The sequence below is a fragment of the Mercenaria mercenaria genome, chromosome 17 (assembly GCF_021730395.1).
Source record: "Mercenaria mercenaria strain notata chromosome 17, MADL_Memer_1, whole genome shotgun sequence".
Taxonomy (NCBI): domain Eukaryota; kingdom Metazoa; phylum Mollusca; class Bivalvia; order Venerida; family Veneridae; genus Mercenaria; species Mercenaria mercenaria.
The window spans coordinates 63,631,354-63,650,160 of NC_069377.1; the positions used below are offsets into that span (position 1 = coordinate 63,631,354).

Consider the following 18,807-nt stretch of genomic DNA (forward strand, 5'->3'; position numbering starts at 1 on the left):
AGCTATAGACTCCATAATATTATGATTAGGTGCGCACGAAGTCGAGCTGATCAGGAATCTACATATAACAGTGCATGTGTTGCATAATAACACAGTTTCAGTATTCTTTATTTGACAGGGAAATTAATCGGGTCGTGTAAGTATATGGAACAAAGTCACTGTTAGTACGTCACAATTATAACGTCAAAACGTCAAACGCCATAGCGGCGCGCTGAACAAAAACTACAGCTTACAGGCAAATATCGGGTGGATATCGCTTACGATGTAGATAATAATCCTGTGCCCAAGTGAAATAATTTTGTCGCATCGGAACTCCAAACAATGACATCATAATTATTGAGCATATATGCATGATCATGTATTTGAAATGAAATATTTTTGATCAAAATCCCCGTTTTTAAAAGGTTATTAAGTATACTGAAAAATAATCTATATAGTCACATAGATCGTTTTTACAAAATTGTAAACGCAGGTTTCAGTTAACGCCTTTATATTGTGCACTTAACATATTCAATATAAGCAAATATATTGTCGATGAATCAGTTTTGAAAGAATACGACAAAAGAGGACTGGAGTGAACTAAACTATTAGTTAGTGAGAGAACAGCTAACTGTTACAAGAATGCAAACTTTAACAAATGTATGGATACTGTGTTCAACAAATAAAAAAGAAACGTGTGTAAGTCACTATGCAGATTTTATTGTTTAGTTAACAAATCGCTAACAATTTCTATGGAGTTTCTTCGATAATAAAACGGAAAAGATATCAATTTCAAGTTCTAAAGCCGTATTTCTAAAAGTATTATGGTTACTTCCAGGCATTATCACTGAACTTGTACTGTCCTGTTGTATACTTAATATTGTTCAATCAAATTGTTCAAGAGGTAAGATCACATCAGGATTGAAGATGAGGAATGAATGAAGAAAGTATCAACGCATTAATAAGAATTTCCCACTATATAACTGATTTTTCGGACGCGTGCCCCTCAGTTATGCTATTGGAAATATAGATCTCCTTTTCCGTTTACCAGGGCTGTTTGGTCCATTGAGATAATAGTACTGATCCGCTATAGCAGATGCAAGTTCTGTAGCACAACGACCACCCAGATTAAACATACATGATCCAGTCCTGAAATAAACAAGTGAGATGATTATGTACTTTTACAATGTTCGTACAACCTTTTTTAAATTTAAGATTATATAAAGATATTATACATTTTATTTTATCCTTAAGTTTCTCTTCGGGCTTGCTTTGTTGAGAGAAGCAGAAGCGACATTCGAGCAATAAGTCATTTTGCATACGTTTATTCAAAGTATTTCATATAAAAGGAAAACAAGAATATTGTTTTATGGTCAGTTACTGCATATTTACTGAATATTTAAAGACCTTCATTTAAAGACAATTTTAACAGGTAATATCTTTTCCTTCTTTTTTTGGAAATGTCACCAGTTTCGAGGCGCAATGCTTTAAAATAGATCAAGCACTAAAATTTTTACCAAGAAGGCATCGTTAAATTAAGATTTTATATACTTTTAAAGCTCGGAAACGCCATATTTTTGTGTGAAATATTTTAATCAAAAGTCATGGATTTCGATGACCCGTCATTCTTTTAATTTTTCAGAACTTTCAGAGAACTTTGCTATGTAGTAGACCACAAAGGATACTTTTGAAAAAAAAAAAAAAAAAAAAAAAAAAAAAAACAACACTTAAGATGTTATTAGAAATTAATTTTGTTAACGATGTAACGTGTCTCATTGTAAAATATTTTCTAATGTGGCGAAATCATGAACAGAAATGTCAAATCAGTTCACAAATTAACGAATATGAAATTACATGTAAAAAATGTTTATTTACTATTTTACTTTTCTATTTGACAGTTTAAAACAAACAGATGAATTGTTTAAGTTGAAGAATAGGACAGTTAGCTGTCTTAAAAATAATTCTTTGCATACAAGACTTAACGAAATTAATTTTGTTTAGTGATATAAACTGTTTACCAGTGACATTTGTCAATTTAATCAGTGTTCACAACTTTGGGAATAAGTATACAACAAACACATCGTTCTACTAATTTATCAAATGTGATGTGACTCGAGTAAAGAGATTGTGAAATTGATGAGTTATCTTGCAATATCAAGAAACACTCCAAAGGCAGACAAATTGATTCAACAAATGGCAAAAGGATTATATCGCAATTCACCTATTCCAACCTGTATCCTGATATTAACCTATCTATTCCTAAGCGTAGCAATTAACCGGCGTTTAATATGATATATTAGTGTATAAGTGCACTATATGTTTTGTCTGAAAGCTAATACTCATTTTGCAACGAAGCAACAGATGGAAAACACAATGTTGTAGAAATACAGTTGAGGATGAGCTAGCCAAAGGAAATTGTTACATGAAAGTCCTCTGCGGCTGTTTGTCAAAATGTCTCATGTACAATGCGCAATGACGTTAAGTAAGGTTCTTTAAGGCAAAATGTTAGCAAATAGGCACAAAACGAGTTGAGGACAGGACATTGAGACCACCAGCGGGACAAATTTTGTACGAAGCGACTTTTTACTGAGTTTTTTTTTTTTTTTGGCTTTTCTCAAACTAAGGATAAGGAATTTCTTATAACCACACCGTTTGGCGTGGTAGATTCGTTTTCTCACCGTTCCTTATATATCAAACTGAAAATATATTTTAGTAGTAGTGTAGCTTAATACTGAGCTTAGCTATACATTTACTAGGTGTACTATTTATACACACAAATATGTTAATTTGATACAATCAACTAATAATTATTGCTCATATTTTTCAATATGAATTTGGATCTAAATAATAAATAATGTACCTGGCGCGAAAATCTTAATGTCTTTATAAGTCGCCGCATACAGCATGATTTCTTATTGTTTGAAATAGGAAAGCAAATAAAGTTAACAGAGACGAGACAAAGGCGCAAAAATCGGAGTGTTTACCAAATGTAAATGATACTAGATTTAAAACACAATATGCGAAACACATACAGAAACGAATTTTGTTGAAAAGGTCGCATACGGTCCTGCAGAAAACAATCATATGTCATACTGTATGCCCGGCCTGCACACTTCTGAATTTGTAAATTGTTAACTTTGTTTTTGAAAACAATGTTATTAGAATTTCGTGATGAATACATTTAAAAGAATATATTTTCCTGGAGTCTTAAACGTATTATTATGGACATATCTTGCTACATAATTTGTGTTTTCTATAAAATACAAACTGTAAACAAATATGAGTGTTTAGTTGACCTTCTTTTCTTTGAATTTAAAATGTCTTCCACAAAATAATGGATAAAGACAGCTAACAAATATAAGACCTTTACGGATAATCTTCGGAAAGTGAATCTCCCGTTTCTATTTCGTCTGAATGCTCCAGTTAATAAGAAAGTACATGCGTGCCATTTTAAAATAATCTTACTATACGTGCTTTCATTGTATTGATACTATTTCTATGGCTTTAGGACCATACAGTTCATCCAATGTTCATTCATTTAAGAGTTCATTTTAAGCCGGTGCTAAGGGGCATGACGGTTGCACTTACCATAACCTCTGGAAAAAAAAACACAATTAAACCGAGTCTGCTGGGTTTTTTTTACTTGCATTGCGTTCTATCTTGTCATACATATATCAAATTGTACAGTGGCAGGAATAAAGTATAAAGAATTAACGTCTTCAAAGATAATGATTCATTCATGAGAAAGTTGTTCAAGAACCTTAAAGGTGTATTTAGGTCGGTATCCACTGACGTTGCATTTTGATTAAAAATGCGTTCCCTTGATCACAAATAAGTTCGGTAGCAACAGATGTCTACAGAGTCCTCTGGCACCAGGGGATGGCTAGATCACCCTGATATGGTTAATAAGAGGATAAAATACGACCAATTTCATGTGTTTTATCGTCATTTGGACGACATTGCAAAACTTTGTGCCGTTTAACGGCGACACAAATCATTTCCTTGAAATATCGACAGTTTCAACAAATGGATGAATAGCGTTGATGTTTCGTAAGACTATTCATTTAAGTGAATTGTGAATATGATTGAAACCTGAATATCGTGCTCAGAATCTGCCAAGTGAGGATTGGCGATCAAATAGCTCGCCCCATAGCGGGTGTTTAACCTAACCAACGTAATCAACATGAAATACAATTACTTAATAAGGTTCATTCACATCACTGTTTGTAAAAGAGTGGATCATTTATATCCTGATTAACAGCTAAAACCCTTCTATAACATCGTGTTGTTTAAGCATCTGAATATAACTGTCGAGAATGTATTTAACAGTGCCTTATATAGGAAACCATTATTCATTTACAATAAAGTTTCAGACATATCAATAAACTATCGAGAAATATCTTATATTGCCAATCAATTTAAATTTTGAGGAAACTAGCATTATTACAAAACTCACTAAACAATGTATACGGCAACTTTGGCTTAAACATTGCCTTAAAACGTTCTTCAAACATAAACGCATATTTTGAGTTTCAAGGACTGCCCTTGTGACGCATAAAGATTAATGCAATTATCGCCGGAATGGGCATTTCATGCAATGAACGGAGTCGTATTTATAGAAACGTTCCAGTTGTTTCCAAGAGTTTCTGTCGTTTTCATTTCTCTTTGAAATCGTGTAACCGAGTTTTGTATATTGTTATGAATTGACAGCGATACATTTGTCCAGCAAATTTATCCAGCAGCACTTACCTTTTAAATGTAACATGATTCTCAGCGTCTTCTAAAATACCTCTTAAAACTGCTAAATTCTCCCTTTTTCGACTGACATCTTCTAAAACTCTGAAAGTGTATTAATATATTTTTAATAATTGCATCTAGCATAAAGAAGGAATTTCTTTCTTCTTCTTTTCCTACATATTGATATCCAGTGGTGACGTCATAACATTTTTGATGTCATAATAGTTTGACGTCGTAATTATTTCAAGACCAAACCACTGGAAAAAAAAAAACGATTTCTCAAGTAGCCTTCCAGTTCTTCTTTTATTGGGTTCAGTTTTTTTGATTTAATAAGAAAAACAATTGATGCCTATTATGTTCGTTTGCGACCCGGTAAAAGTAATCTCGTCCGAGGGTGTAAATACGCCTTCATGTATAAACAATAGCAATATCCCTACTACAAATTTCTTGACATGAACTGAATAAATTTCCATGACGAAAAAAAGAAAATTTTATCCGCGCTTATCGTACCTTTAGTGTTTTGACAAATCTTTGTGTTTCTTGAAAATCAACAATGGACATATCATTTTAACAGAAAAGTTGTCCAAATATGACCATATTGAAATTTGTCGTGTTGTTGTATTATCTGAAGTAATGCTTGTTTTAATATTTTTCTAGGTTTGATGTTTCTGAGGAATTCGGCATTCTATCGTCTTATCATGTGAAACTATAATAAAGAAAAAAAAAAGGAAATGACAAAACTTTCTAACATGGCTTGATTTGTCTACCAGTTAAACAAAGAAGAAGTTGAAGCTCTGTTTATTCTGCGATAAACAACGGTTGATGCGCTGACCGGTAAGAGAACATTATGACGTCAACTATGACGTCATATTGATGCAAGACGTTCGGTTCGTTACTACTCGGATAAATGAAACCCAGCATAATTTTTATCTAAATATTTCAGTGACCATGTAAGAATGAAAACAGTCAAGGCCTTATTGTGGTTTGTCGTCTAACTTACCACGGTTCATTGTTCAGATGCTTGTTATTAAAAAACTCGAGCTGGTTCAGTTACTGCGCATCTGAACTCAAAAACTTTAAACAAAACTATTACAAAGGAATTAAGTCTGTAACAGAAGAATGTTTGAATAATTATTAAAGGTATACAACACCCAAATTTCATGTTTAAAAACATGGACAAATACTAAATATAGTAAATGTAAATTAAACACATTTATGTGTATTCTAACAGTACAATGCATTAGGCTAAACATAGTACATGCTGTATACATGTATGGTTGGCCACAGTATAAATGTGTACTACTACTAAAAAACTGGAAGTTTTTTTAAACAATCGACTGTTACTGCATGATATTTAATCATGAATGCAGTTCAACATGTACAATTAATTCATATCTTTAGATAAGTTAAATATATTTGATAAGGATTTTCTACATTTTTCGTAAATATCTAAATATAAACTATTTAAGTGAAAGACTGCCATTGGATATCTTCAAAATATCAACATTAAGATGCTGTATCAATTCAGCAAATTACATTTCATTTAAAAAAACCGATTTATATGTCAAGGAGTACGCTTAATTTTTGGCTCAGCTGTTCTGTTTTAATTTCTACTAAAGTTAGCACGCTATTTTGACGTCAGTAATCTATTATTTGTAATTTTTCGTTTCATTTTGAATAAAGTCTGAAACAAATAATGTACAAAAATAATTGTGTAAAAAAAGACAATTTTACACTTTTGGAATACGTGGAAAACATAGAATGTATTAAGTTGTCAAATGTAACTTTATTATCCATTAAAATGTCTTTCATACGGTTTCTATGTCATAGTCAATGAAATTGTCTTTTGTTGAACTTGAGAGAATTAAAGCTCTAAATCTGCCCAACTGTCAAAAAATCCCTTAATAGAAAACTCATAAATGCCGCACATGTCGGACAAAATAACGAATGCCTCCTGAAATGGTTGTTTATTATCAATTTTCGTCATCATTATATGTCTGTTTCAAGTATTTATAAAAAGCCCATATACTGCATGACGTCCTAAGAGCTCACGAACGTGTTTTTCTTCTCATTATGACAATTCTTTTATAATATATGTTGATCTGTTGCTCCATGCTGAAGGGAACTAAAATGAAATACTCTACTCTACAATCAATTAATCTCCCAACGCAACTCTTCTGATAGTATCATTCAAAGTACTTTATAAAAACATTTTAAATAATAACACGTCTAAGTAACAGCAAACTACAATCATTGATTCACAAAGTTGTATTTACATTACTATTTCAAAACAAAATACAAATGTATAAACTAATCGCATTTTTATGTTTCTCACATATTCTTAAAAAAAACAACAACAACAAAAAAGCAAAAAAGAAAAAAAACAATTGAAAACAACTAACCCTTGGGTTACTGTTTATATCATCATTCCGCAAGTTGGTGGGGCTAGTTTCTGTGTGTTAAATCAGAGTTAAGTGATCTACAATGATCAAGTCCTTCTTGTTTTGTAAACCTTAACATGTTTGTACTTCAATATTTTCCTTGTGTGCTACTTAAGCGGTTATATCTTTATTTTTAAGAATTTTAATTTCAACTTTAAAACGTGCGAATAGAAAATAGCCACATGTTTACACGTTTCGACAAAAAATAAATTTCTCCAGTAGGATACTTGTTTAGAAATGTACGAAGAACCTTGTGCAGGAGGAAGCTTAAAACATGTACGGTATTATTTCTGTCATTGTAAATCTTTGCAATATTTGCAAACTAGGCGGCCACATTTTAATTTACAAATGTACGTTTATAAGTGTATCAAATGTTTAAAAGGATTGACAATTACAGACGTGTTTTACCGTATAATGTATTCACGGCAGCTAGACATTTTATTCATGGACCTTTTTACTAATGGCTTTCAAGAAAATTACAATAACATTTCAAAATGTAATGTATTTTACTTTCATATTCTCATATGGCTTGGGAAAACTTCAAAGTTTAGTTTTCAACATTTCTGATATTATTCATTTCTAATCCCATTTTTATTTCAATATACTGATTTTTATAATAACACGGAAATTGAAAAAAAAATGCAGAGAATGTGGAACAACAGAAACTGTTATCTGAGGACTGTTATCATGCATTTGGTGTGTCAAAGCGTATCGGTACATAATTCACCTTATTAATCCATTAAACGCATGCGTCTCCAACTTAAACAATATTCACATACAAATGGCATTTTAATGAAGTTTATCTCTGGTTTTCTTTTATTAACTGTTCTTGCAGTTAACCATTTAATCCCGTAGTTAATATGCATACATTGCTACAAATTAGTATGGTCAATAGACATGTAAACCAGTTATATCAGTGTTTCATAAACACAAGGTAATATCATTAATAATATTAACCTAAATTTCGTCTTCAAGGTTTACAGATCGTTGAGAAATTTAGCTGAGTAAACGTTTTTATCACCTTCGAGTATTGAAAAGTATATGACGTTTATCAAAATATTCCACTTTTAGTGTGTAGATTTATTGCATTGAAATTGTGCTTCAAATTATTTTATCAATAGATATCAGCTTGAGATGAAGGAAATCTTCATCATTTGTTTTTGGCTGTGACTAAATACAGAGTTGGTGCACCTGTGATATATTACAGACTCCGGTATATAAAGGATTAACTAAATTTGAAAGAAAATATTTTAAATGTATATATTTTGTAACCATGGTGATACTAACCCTAACCTCTAGTCAGTATATTATGCATTTGATACTCTAAATGCGTGCGGACATGCAAAAAAATGAGTAATTTTGCCGTGTGCTCCAATGGATAATAATTCCGCGCAGGCGCAGAACGGCTGCACCAACTCTGCAATGAGAAACATTCGTTCTTTTTTACTTTGACAGTGTATATAGAGCTGAAATCCGATTTAAAATTACATTTAGCAACTGTCGTTTGTTTACAGAATACCAGTTTTAGTGGTTTTATTATTCCATACCTTATTTACTTAGAATTCTATAAGAGTATCTTATTTTTAGCCTAACATGAAATACTGCTTATGCGCACAAATATATTTATTTTGCGAAGTATTTGTTCTTTCATAATACATGGAATTTGGGTATAATATATGTTTAACAAAAAGGGCAGTTTTGTCCCAGTGAATAAGGTTTCGTCACATTCTGATCCATCCGTATATCTCATGTTTTTAAGCTGTAGCAACTATAACATCTGGCGACAGTTTTAGACCGAATACGAAAGTAAATCAATCAATTTGTAATTTTACCAAAACCATGATGGTGAGTCAACAGTGATACGCTTATACTGTACTGATACCAGGAGATTCAGATGATATTGCCACAAACAGATAACTATTCTTGTTTCAAGGAGGCTTGGTGAGTACATTATACCGATTTAAACTGCCCGGTGGCGTTGACCAGTAATATGGATCACGTGACAACTGTCATATGTCTGGAATTTCACCAACATTCTTAGTCAAAATAGATGACTTGATTGTTCAAAAGTGACATGTATGGCAGTTTAGGATTTCAACTAAAAATTCTATAAATTTCATATTGAATTTTTAAATGTAATTCATTTATTTCACAGACAAAGTCTTGATTGGAACACATGTTACATGTACCAGTCTTATATAAAAGCGACCACCATAGCCAAAATTTCATTCGACAAAACGCCTCTTTTTTCACAAAATTGACTGAGAAAAATATAAATAACTCACAGACATATTTCTTGATCAAAACCAGGAAAGCTAGTGTCACTTGCGGGTGTTTTTCGGCTACGCCGTCTAAATTCGTTTTCGTTACCTATGCAACGTGAATTCAGTTTGCAAATCAAACTACTTGATAACGCATTACATATAATTTATCAAAATGGAAGATTTATGCAACACTCTGCCTGATTGGACGAGAGTGTCAATTTCTTTCAATCTGTTGAATGTGCTACACTGAGTGAAATGTAGACAAAGCGTTTATCCTAAACGACGCTGTTAACAGTTTTTTAAGCTAACTTTGGCCCAGTATATTTAGCAAGAATATTGATATATCTCAAAATGATAAGTAAGTTTAATAAATATGATAAAAACCTGTTCAAATACCAACATATATCAAATTAAAGAAGTCCGCCCGCTTAGCTCAGTAGGTAAGAGCGTTGGTCTACGGATCGCGGGGTCGTGAGTTCGATCCTCGGGCGGGGCGTATGTTCTCCGTGACTATTTGATAAACGACATTGTGTCTGACATCATTAGTCCTCCACCTCTGATTCATGTGGGGAAGTTGGCAGTTACTTGCGGAGAACAGGTTTGTACTGGTACAGAATCCAGGAAAACTGGTTAGGTTAACTGCCCGCCGTTACATAACTGAAATACTGTTGAAAAATGGTGTTAAACCCAAAACAAACAAACAAACAAATTAAAGAAAGAGCTGAATACGGTCTGCGTATCACATGAATAAGGGTGTGATAAGAGTCTTTTTATGTAGAGAAGTGCTTTTTAAAAGATTTTCCTTGTTACAGTTGTCGTCTGTATATGAAAAGGTTTCTTGCTTTTGTGACTTATTCAGATTGCATATTAAAATGAGTACGTGTTTGCTTTGATATATTTTTTGTAAATTATTTAACTGATTTATTATATATGAATATTTTTCTTTAGTATGGTATGCAAATATTGAACTCAGTTGAAATCTGTTTTATTATATATATGCTATATAATGAATGAATCTCATTACACTGAAATGAAGGTACGCTGCATACAGTTTATCTATGTGATATGACTACGGTCAAACATTGCTTATGAAACAGAAATATTGAAATAATTGTATCTTTTGCTTGACCTTCACTTTTTTATAGGTGTGACGTCATTGTCCAAAGATTCATGAATAGCGAATATGCATTTGTTAAAGCGGGATCAGTAGAAATAAATGAAAATAATAAATAAAAGAATCCTTTAATTGATTTTTTCTCATGTATTCTAATCAAACTTGATTTGTAGCATCTTTATTAGGCCCGCAGCCAACTTTGTTCAGCTGGGACATTTGACCCCTTTTAGGGGCTGCTAGAGCTAAAACTAGAAATGCCTTTATACAGCGTCTCATGAACAGCTTTGTGGATCTTTGTCATACTTGGTCTAGAGCATCATTATAAGGTCCTCTTCCAAATTTATTCATACATGAACTTGGGCCCTATTAGGGACCACTATAGCTAAAAGTAGATATGCCTTCCTTCGCATTAACCACTAAAATGTAATGGATTTTTATCAAACTCGATGAGTAACAATATTGTAAGGTCTCCTGCTACTTTGTTACAAAGGGGGATAGGGACCAATTAACTAAAAATATAAACACGTTTAATGACCTCTTCTCATGAACCGCTTCATGAATCTTCATCAAACTACTGCTGTAATTATTCGTCTAAGGATAAAAGAAACAAAATTGCAACCCTACGAAACCTTTGCGAAAAATTAAATGAGAACCATTCAAATTGTTAAAGTGCGGTGTTTAGTTTTGCAATTTGAAAAATGTTAGATGTAAGATGAATGTTAGATGAAAAATTCATAAACTTCTTTCCTTATTACAATTCGCCGACCATCATTTTTAAAGATATTTCTTGTTTATTAAAAGTGTGTATATTAGGACTTGTCTGCGCTGGTTTCCCGGAGTTCTAACCGCAACATTTATTACAAAATAATTACTACATCATTTCTGCGTTTTTATGTTTTTATTAATATTTGCTATAAATATTGTGTTTACGATCTACAGATATTGAATTATCTAAACACAACTAATTACTCCAATCAGGACGTAGGTTATTGTCAATTTGTAAACTTACTTTGAATATTTGTCGAGGAGCTGTGGATCGGTAATGGGCTTTGAACGCTTTCCAGGACTGTGACCACTGTTCAGCCAATTCGAAGCACCCATAATGCTATCCAATGCTGATAGTTTACAATGATGACTGTTTAAACCAAACTGACACGTACGCTTCCTAAAACATTGATTTTTTTTTTTTTAAAAATTCTCCATACACCTTATGAGAAATGGCAAAAAGTAGATATACATAAATATTTTTTCAACACTATTAAAACGTATATAAATCAAAATGAACGATAATATAAACATTATAACAATACATGTGAAATACTGACCAAAATTTTATGTATTGACATAAAAGCAATTGCACTGACATAATGTGGTTAAGTTTAAAAAAAAACTCACTGATAATTGGCTAAGTAATCATCTAAACTGGAAATTGTTTCTCGTAATTCGGACAAGCCGCTATTGGGTCGTGTGTTCATTCCTTCTAGAAACCTGTAATATAAATAATTTGCCAATTTGTAATGGAACAATCGTAACATTTGTCCAGAAACCGACATAAATGTCTTAAGATTTACTGCAGAATGACGTTTGAACCGATTAAGTTTAGATGCATTTTGTGTCGTGGAAATATTTGCGTGCAGCTGATATTGTCAGCGTGATAAATTGTTTTTACTTCTAGCGGATTAAGAAATCACTTTTCATCTATTCCTCTGAAGGTAAAATTAAGTGAAAGACGAAAGATACCTAAACATATAAAAATACGTGACACTAGAAGAATATACTGATAACTGATCGCACGGGAATACATTCTATGTAAATATGTATAGTTCTGATTAAGAAGACATTTAACGCTTGATTCGCGGACACTATACAAACAGTACTTAAAGTGTCATAAATCTTTTGAAATACTGGGCTTTAACATGTTTGCTAACCTGTAAAGAAAGGCAATATATTGTAACTGATATCAAAACAATATTATTCATTCAAACTGTCAAATAGTGTACAAAATGTCAAAATACATATAGGTTTTAACGGTTTCAAGGCGATCCGGGCCATGTCTAGTACAGGTTTGTGTGGTCCCCAATTCAGACTTTACGACCACAATTTTGGCTTGTAAAGCTGTATTTTTGTGTGGAACAATTTTCACGTTTGTGTGATCAGTATTGCTCTTCAGCAATGCTGTGTTTGGTTTGATTAAAACTCTTAACTGACACTATTTTTGTCATATTGCAGTTTTCACTCCAACATTGTTTTTGTCATAAGCGAAAATGTAAGCGCATTTTGCGGTTGTTTGTACATGAGACCAGTTATTTGAAACTCTACATTAACATTTTGTTTTCCTTTGCATTTAGGTACGACTACAACATGTGAATGATTATCTTAATAAGTGATAAAATTTGAACACAACAATTTATATATTAAATGAGACAGGATATTATAGCCGGTGGGTTGGCTACACCGTAATCCAGTGTCTCTCTGGACATCATTCTAGTCCAGACCCGGGTACGTCGATAGAACCATCGATCTTTTCGCAAGCTGGCTGGTAGGTGAACCCTTCATTCTCAGTAGTTATACCCTTTTCACACAGGAAGGGAATCAGGATTATCGGTGTCTAGTATTGATAGATAGATTTATTTGGTACGAAGTGCATTCATAGTTACAATAACAAATAATGTTGCATTATTTAAAGATTAAATACACAGACATGAGTAATGGACCATATCATGCACCTCATTACCAAGGGCAACACAAGAATACACATTAAAACCCTTATTTCTATTGTGGTTCTTGTTACTGATGGCATGACATAGAGAGACATGAAATATTAATGATCAAATATAGACATTCTTAAAGACAATACTGACACTGAACTGGATATTTGCAGGCTGTAGCTGACTAGTAAAAGTTGAGACAAAATACGCCCTGACTGACTAGTAAAAATAACACAGAAAGATTAAAACAATGATATTCACTTGGAATATTCGCATAATACTGTATTACTTTGATACTAAATATGGAATAATGTCTTGTCTGACTGTAGGTACATTAAATGTCAACACAACATTAACTTGCATGATTGACTATATATGAATATTGCAGTGTTTCTCTATTTTTGTCTCTTGCTTTTTAGAAAATATTATTTCTGCAATATCAAATATGCAGAACTTCTTTAATTGTTAACAATACAAACAAAATGAAAGGATTGAGGAAAGTTACTTACTGAATATTGGAATTCATGTCGTCCGTACTTGGTATATCTGCCGCAACACGCCGTGAAAACATGTATATAAAGTAAAAAGCCAAAGTGGTCCCTGCACATTGTCTGTATAACATCTTCTCCTGAAGTTAAAATAAATGAATTGTGTCGATGAAAAGAACCATCTTGCAATGGTAGGTTTTTCTGTGCAATTATGTTCATAGTTTTTACGTCTCAATATTGTTAGTTTCAATGCATTATATCGACGAAAATTACCTATAAAAGGAGACCTAAACCTCTAAACGTTTAGAAAATGTGTCAAAACACGAACCTGATAGAATAAACTTTCATTAACTTTAGCCAGATGGACCTTTATATCATGACAAATATCAATTTATAAGTTATGGTATTTAGTCTTAAATTTCAATATTCATAAGCTAGAAATTTTTTTATATCAAATGGGTAAGTTTACTCTAAGTCTAAGATAGAGCTTCAATAGACAAAAAATAGGCTAAAATTGTACTTGTATCTACAATTGGTAAGACGAATGAAATGTGGTTTTCATTCTAAAATTAAATGAAAGAAAAAAAAGAGTTTAATAATTATACGTTTGTTTGAAACAATTAGCATGGATGAACATTTTACAGGCCTTAATCATATTAATCTCTACCATACCATTTCTACACTGATATTGATATGGTAGTACGATCCTCGGGCGGGCCGTATGTTCTCCGTGACTATTTGATAAACGACATTGTGTCTGAAATCATTATTCCTCCATCTCTAATTCATGTGGGGAAGTTGACAGTTACTTGCGGAGAACAGGTTTGTACTGGTGCAGAATCCAGGAACACTGGTTATGTTAACTGCCCGCCGTTACATGACTGAAATACTGTTCTAAAACGGCGTTAAACCCAAACCAAATAAAAACACTGATATTGAATAATTTATTTGTTTGTTTAAAAGAGTATAAATCAGCGTCCAGCAATATTTCTTTCCTTGATTATTTTCACTGAGAACATTTCGCATGAGAAATAGTATGACCCTGGCAATTTATAATAACAATTATTTATATGTTTGCTTTTGAATTACAATTTGAGAATGCGGAATAAGGCCAAAGTTGCCAAATTACGACTCCCCAAAAGAATTAATCAGCTCTCATAAATCAACAATCTTGAATTATTGTCCCCTCTGGAAAAATACCGATATTCTTACGCCGTTTATTTGAGAGTCTGTTTCTAAACTTAAAAGTAATAATTCATTTATTTTTTTAGTTGTTCTTCGATTTGCCAGCAAAACACAACCAAGCAAAATAATAGCAGGCTTGGATTGATTGAGTCTGTTTAGGAGCCAACCATTCGATGTTAAATGGGTCCTGGAATAAAAAAATCTGGCTTGAACATTTCTGTGTAGTTATTAAGGAAGAGCAGCATTTCCGTCGACGTTGAAATATTGAACACTGCCGAAGACGAATGATATAAGCAAGAAGGGGAATTCCATCTTTTGTGCGTATCTGAATTTCCTTGTTTATCTTAAAAACTCACTAGAATTTAGCATATGGCTTTATAAGTATTCAAAGTCATCTATATTATTACTTCCTACATGGATCTTGCACCCTTGTAAAAATTCCTTTTTATCTGAGAATAGGTAGAGCTATTGCACTCTCCAAATTGTTGGCATCCCGATCATGGTAAAGTTTTTGTATGTATAACCGCTTGTGAAAATAGATTCTTTACACATTTACTCAACGCGTTGACTGGCGTTTTCACAAAATTTGTACAAAATTTTTACGGATCTGGGAATCGAACTCCCGACGAAAAAGTATAATAGGAATAACATAACCGCTCGGCCAACTGCATCGTAGTGACTTAATTTATTTGAACGCTAAAATACTGAGCGATACCTATACGTGTGCGCTCTATTGATTATCGTGTTTGGTGTTATTTTCTCTCACTGTCACGTGATGTTTGCAAGGTGCTCGCTGAATGGAATTCCGTTTTTATAAACCGGGAAACCCTTATAAGAAATCGTACACTAATTTGTTTTTAATTTATTAGAAAAACAACGATTTTCAACAGAATTTGATGAAAAATACATTATTTGAACATCAAATTTGCGACATAAAGGTGAATACAGAAAATGTTTGATTTTTTAAAATCTCACGCCACGATGTGTGGGTTAGTCGCTTTAAAGGGAAATGAATGCCTGACAATAAGTTAATTTCATATGAAAGATATCCGCAAGCCTTTCATAACGCTGAAATAATTTTTAAAACTGGACTATTGCACTATTGAAAAAGATATGGCAGTTTGAAATTTAGGAAAATGGCTGATCATGAAGGCAGCCATCTTTGTGTGTTTGTGACGTCATTTACACGCTGCTGTAATCTTTATTTAGCAAATAACCTTTTTTAAATAGATTAATTTCATGTTTCGTGAGTGTAAGATGTAAAATATGGTAATTTCTTTCATTATAGCTGGAAAAAGTAGATGAGTTATTTTACATAAATAAGTAAATGCAGTTCAAATATGTATCTGGAAATATATTAAACCAGCTATTTTTTTTTGTTGCGATGGAAACAAAATTGCTGCCGTTTTTGATCAAATATTTAAATGCTCATTACTTACTCATTTTTAAGCCGATTTTGAAAATTCTTTCGCTTATCTAAATGATTTATGAAATCCTAGCAGATGCAATTAAAATGAGAACAACATTTCTTTCCCTTTCACTAAAATGCAAGCTGAAAATTTTAAAAGTGCAATTTCTAAAATGAAGAAACATAACCATATTGAATACTGAATACTAACGTTTCTACGACGAAATAGCAAAATATGGCATTTTGGTTCACAGGTCTGGCCAGCTGCCATGGGCCAGCTGCCATGGTAAGCAAGTACAAAACCAAACCCTACACTCTATGTATTAAAACTTAACCTTTTTGAATTACGGTTTTCAAATATGTTCAGTACATCGCGAAAAAAACTTCTGGGTCCTTAGGAGCCCCTTAAGTCCAACAACTTCAGCTTTTAAAAAGTATGGATGAGGGTTTATATCTTGCGAACATTGCTTTCCGCTAAAAATTTCTATATTATCGTAGAGAAACATTCCATTGTTTGTACATCCATATTTACCATTGTTACCATTTCTTTGAATGGAATGTTGGAGATTAAGTCCGCTGAAGATACGTTCAACTGTATTTCATTCGTGCCTTATGTAATGGAGCTCTTTTTGTTTGATTATGCTACAGTAATAATGTATCAGCTTCATACTAAACCAAATTTGTACATATTGCAAAAAAATTAGATTACTATATCTGTCTAAAAGTACTAGCACGTTGGCTGTATTGGCGTTTACCATGCTCATGTTTGCTTTTTGTTGTTGTTTTTTTTTTGTAGTTGTTATTATACAATTCGGCTCGGTGAATATAACTCTTTTCGGGTTGATAAATCCTGATATCAACCTATGAAAAAGTCAACAATTGTTTTATTACATGAATAGATGTATAGTCAGTCTTGTTATTACAATTGTATCTTTAATAAAGAAATAAGGAATAAATTTAGACCAAATCAGGTTGATATTGGTTTCCCAAGCACCTAATTCGATCTATTTTTATTTTCCTACTATTTATAACCCAAGATAAGTTGATATGATATGTACTCATTACTTTTCGAACCGTTTTCAGCCAATCAGAGAAACAATAGAATACAGTCATGTAATAATATTTGTGGTCATGAATGGCCATATTCCATGTGATATTAATTGATAATTACATTTTCGGTGCTTAAACCGTTGCTAGGAGCGCACGGACAGTTTCACGTTTAATTACCTCTCATTAACAGACCCAGTCATACAAGTTTGCTTGTTTTAAGCTTCTAAAGCATCTAAAATATCTGACTTTGGTCAGTGCTACTTTGGATTAATGTTTCGTTTAAGTTACTAATTTAGTTCAAAAATATTAAATAAGAACAAAGAAAAAAATGAATAACAGCTACACATATTCTACTTCACAGTACATTTTCGAACTGAACGACTGATACAATTTTCTCTTTGTATGTGAATACTTGTTGAGAATAAAGAAATCTCGCGAGTTCATTATTTTTTTTTAGAGAATAATGACATTACAATTATAAAAATAAATATAACCTGAGACATTTATAGTCGTCCCTATTTCAATCTGCTTATTAGGTACCGTGCTAAAGGATTAAGAAGTCACTTTCTGTGTAAATGACTGAACAAATTTCATTTTTTATTTTTTCTAAGCACAAGATGTATGAGAATTCAGAAACTTCCTTAGTTGATAAGAAATTATATAGAGAATTTTACTTGAAGAAAGAATTTAAAAAATGGACACTTTTTACTGTTTGGACATAATTGCTTGTCTCTTGTATGGATAGCACATAAAACGATTTGCTTTACTATTATATTGGGGAAGTTTTCAATGTGAACACAGCGAAAGGAATAGTGCATTTTAGCAAATTAAACCTCCACAATGAAAGAGCAACGGAACATTTTGAATCTTTGCTTAATATATTCTAAGTTTATATATTTATCTTGTTTTATAGAGGCATGCTTATAGAAGAAAATGCGGACAACATTATTCAGTGTAGTTTTTTTATTATTTTTAAATTCACGAAAACTACTATATCTGATTATAATCACCCTGAGCCAGTTCCCATGCATCACATCTCCTCATTTTAGATTGGCGTAAGGAAATACTGCATCCCAGCGTGTGCGTAAGAAAACATTCTTTTACGATCTACTTCCTTCTTTAATTCTCGTGTTTCTGCCTCCCCCTCTTCCCAACAATTCATCTACTTGGATTGTAAAGCGTTTAACATGTAGATTCCAGATTCCGCTTTAAATTTCGCGTATTTCTATATTCCTAAGAACAGTCACATACCCGTAGAGCATAGATTTTATATTCGCCTTCCTTTTTCAATTTATTGTGTTTTACAAATCTAATTTATACAACATTTTTGTATGCTCTTTTCTCTTTCATTGTTTTTTTTTAGTTTTTCCATATAGTTTCTTAGAATCCCCATCATTCACCCCTACGAAAGCACAACATATATACCCAAACCC

At 32.4% G+C, this 18,807-nt stretch overlaps 1 protein-coding gene across 1 annotated transcript in view; it reads right to left on the reverse strand.

Moving 5' to 3' along the window:
* Positions 1-679: 679 nt before the first annotated feature.
* The window catches only part of LOC123536596 (uncharacterized), a 51,845-nt gene continuing 33,717 nt past the window's right edge, over positions 680-18,807 (reverse strand). The window contains exons 3-7 of the mRNA XM_045319919.2: positions 13,753-13,871; positions 11,931-12,023; positions 11,545-11,700; positions 4,729-4,818; positions 680-1,128 (exon numbers count right to left, since the gene is read on the reverse strand). Coding sequence (XP_045175854.1) covers positions 990-1,128; positions 4,729-4,818; positions 11,545-11,700; positions 11,931-12,023; positions 13,753-13,865 — 591 coding nt within the window. The 5' untranslated portion in view covers positions 13,866-13,871 and the 3' untranslated portion in view covers positions 680-989. The remainder of the gene's footprint in view (positions 1,129-4,728; positions 4,819-11,544; positions 11,701-11,930; positions 12,024-13,752; positions 13,872-18,807) is intronic.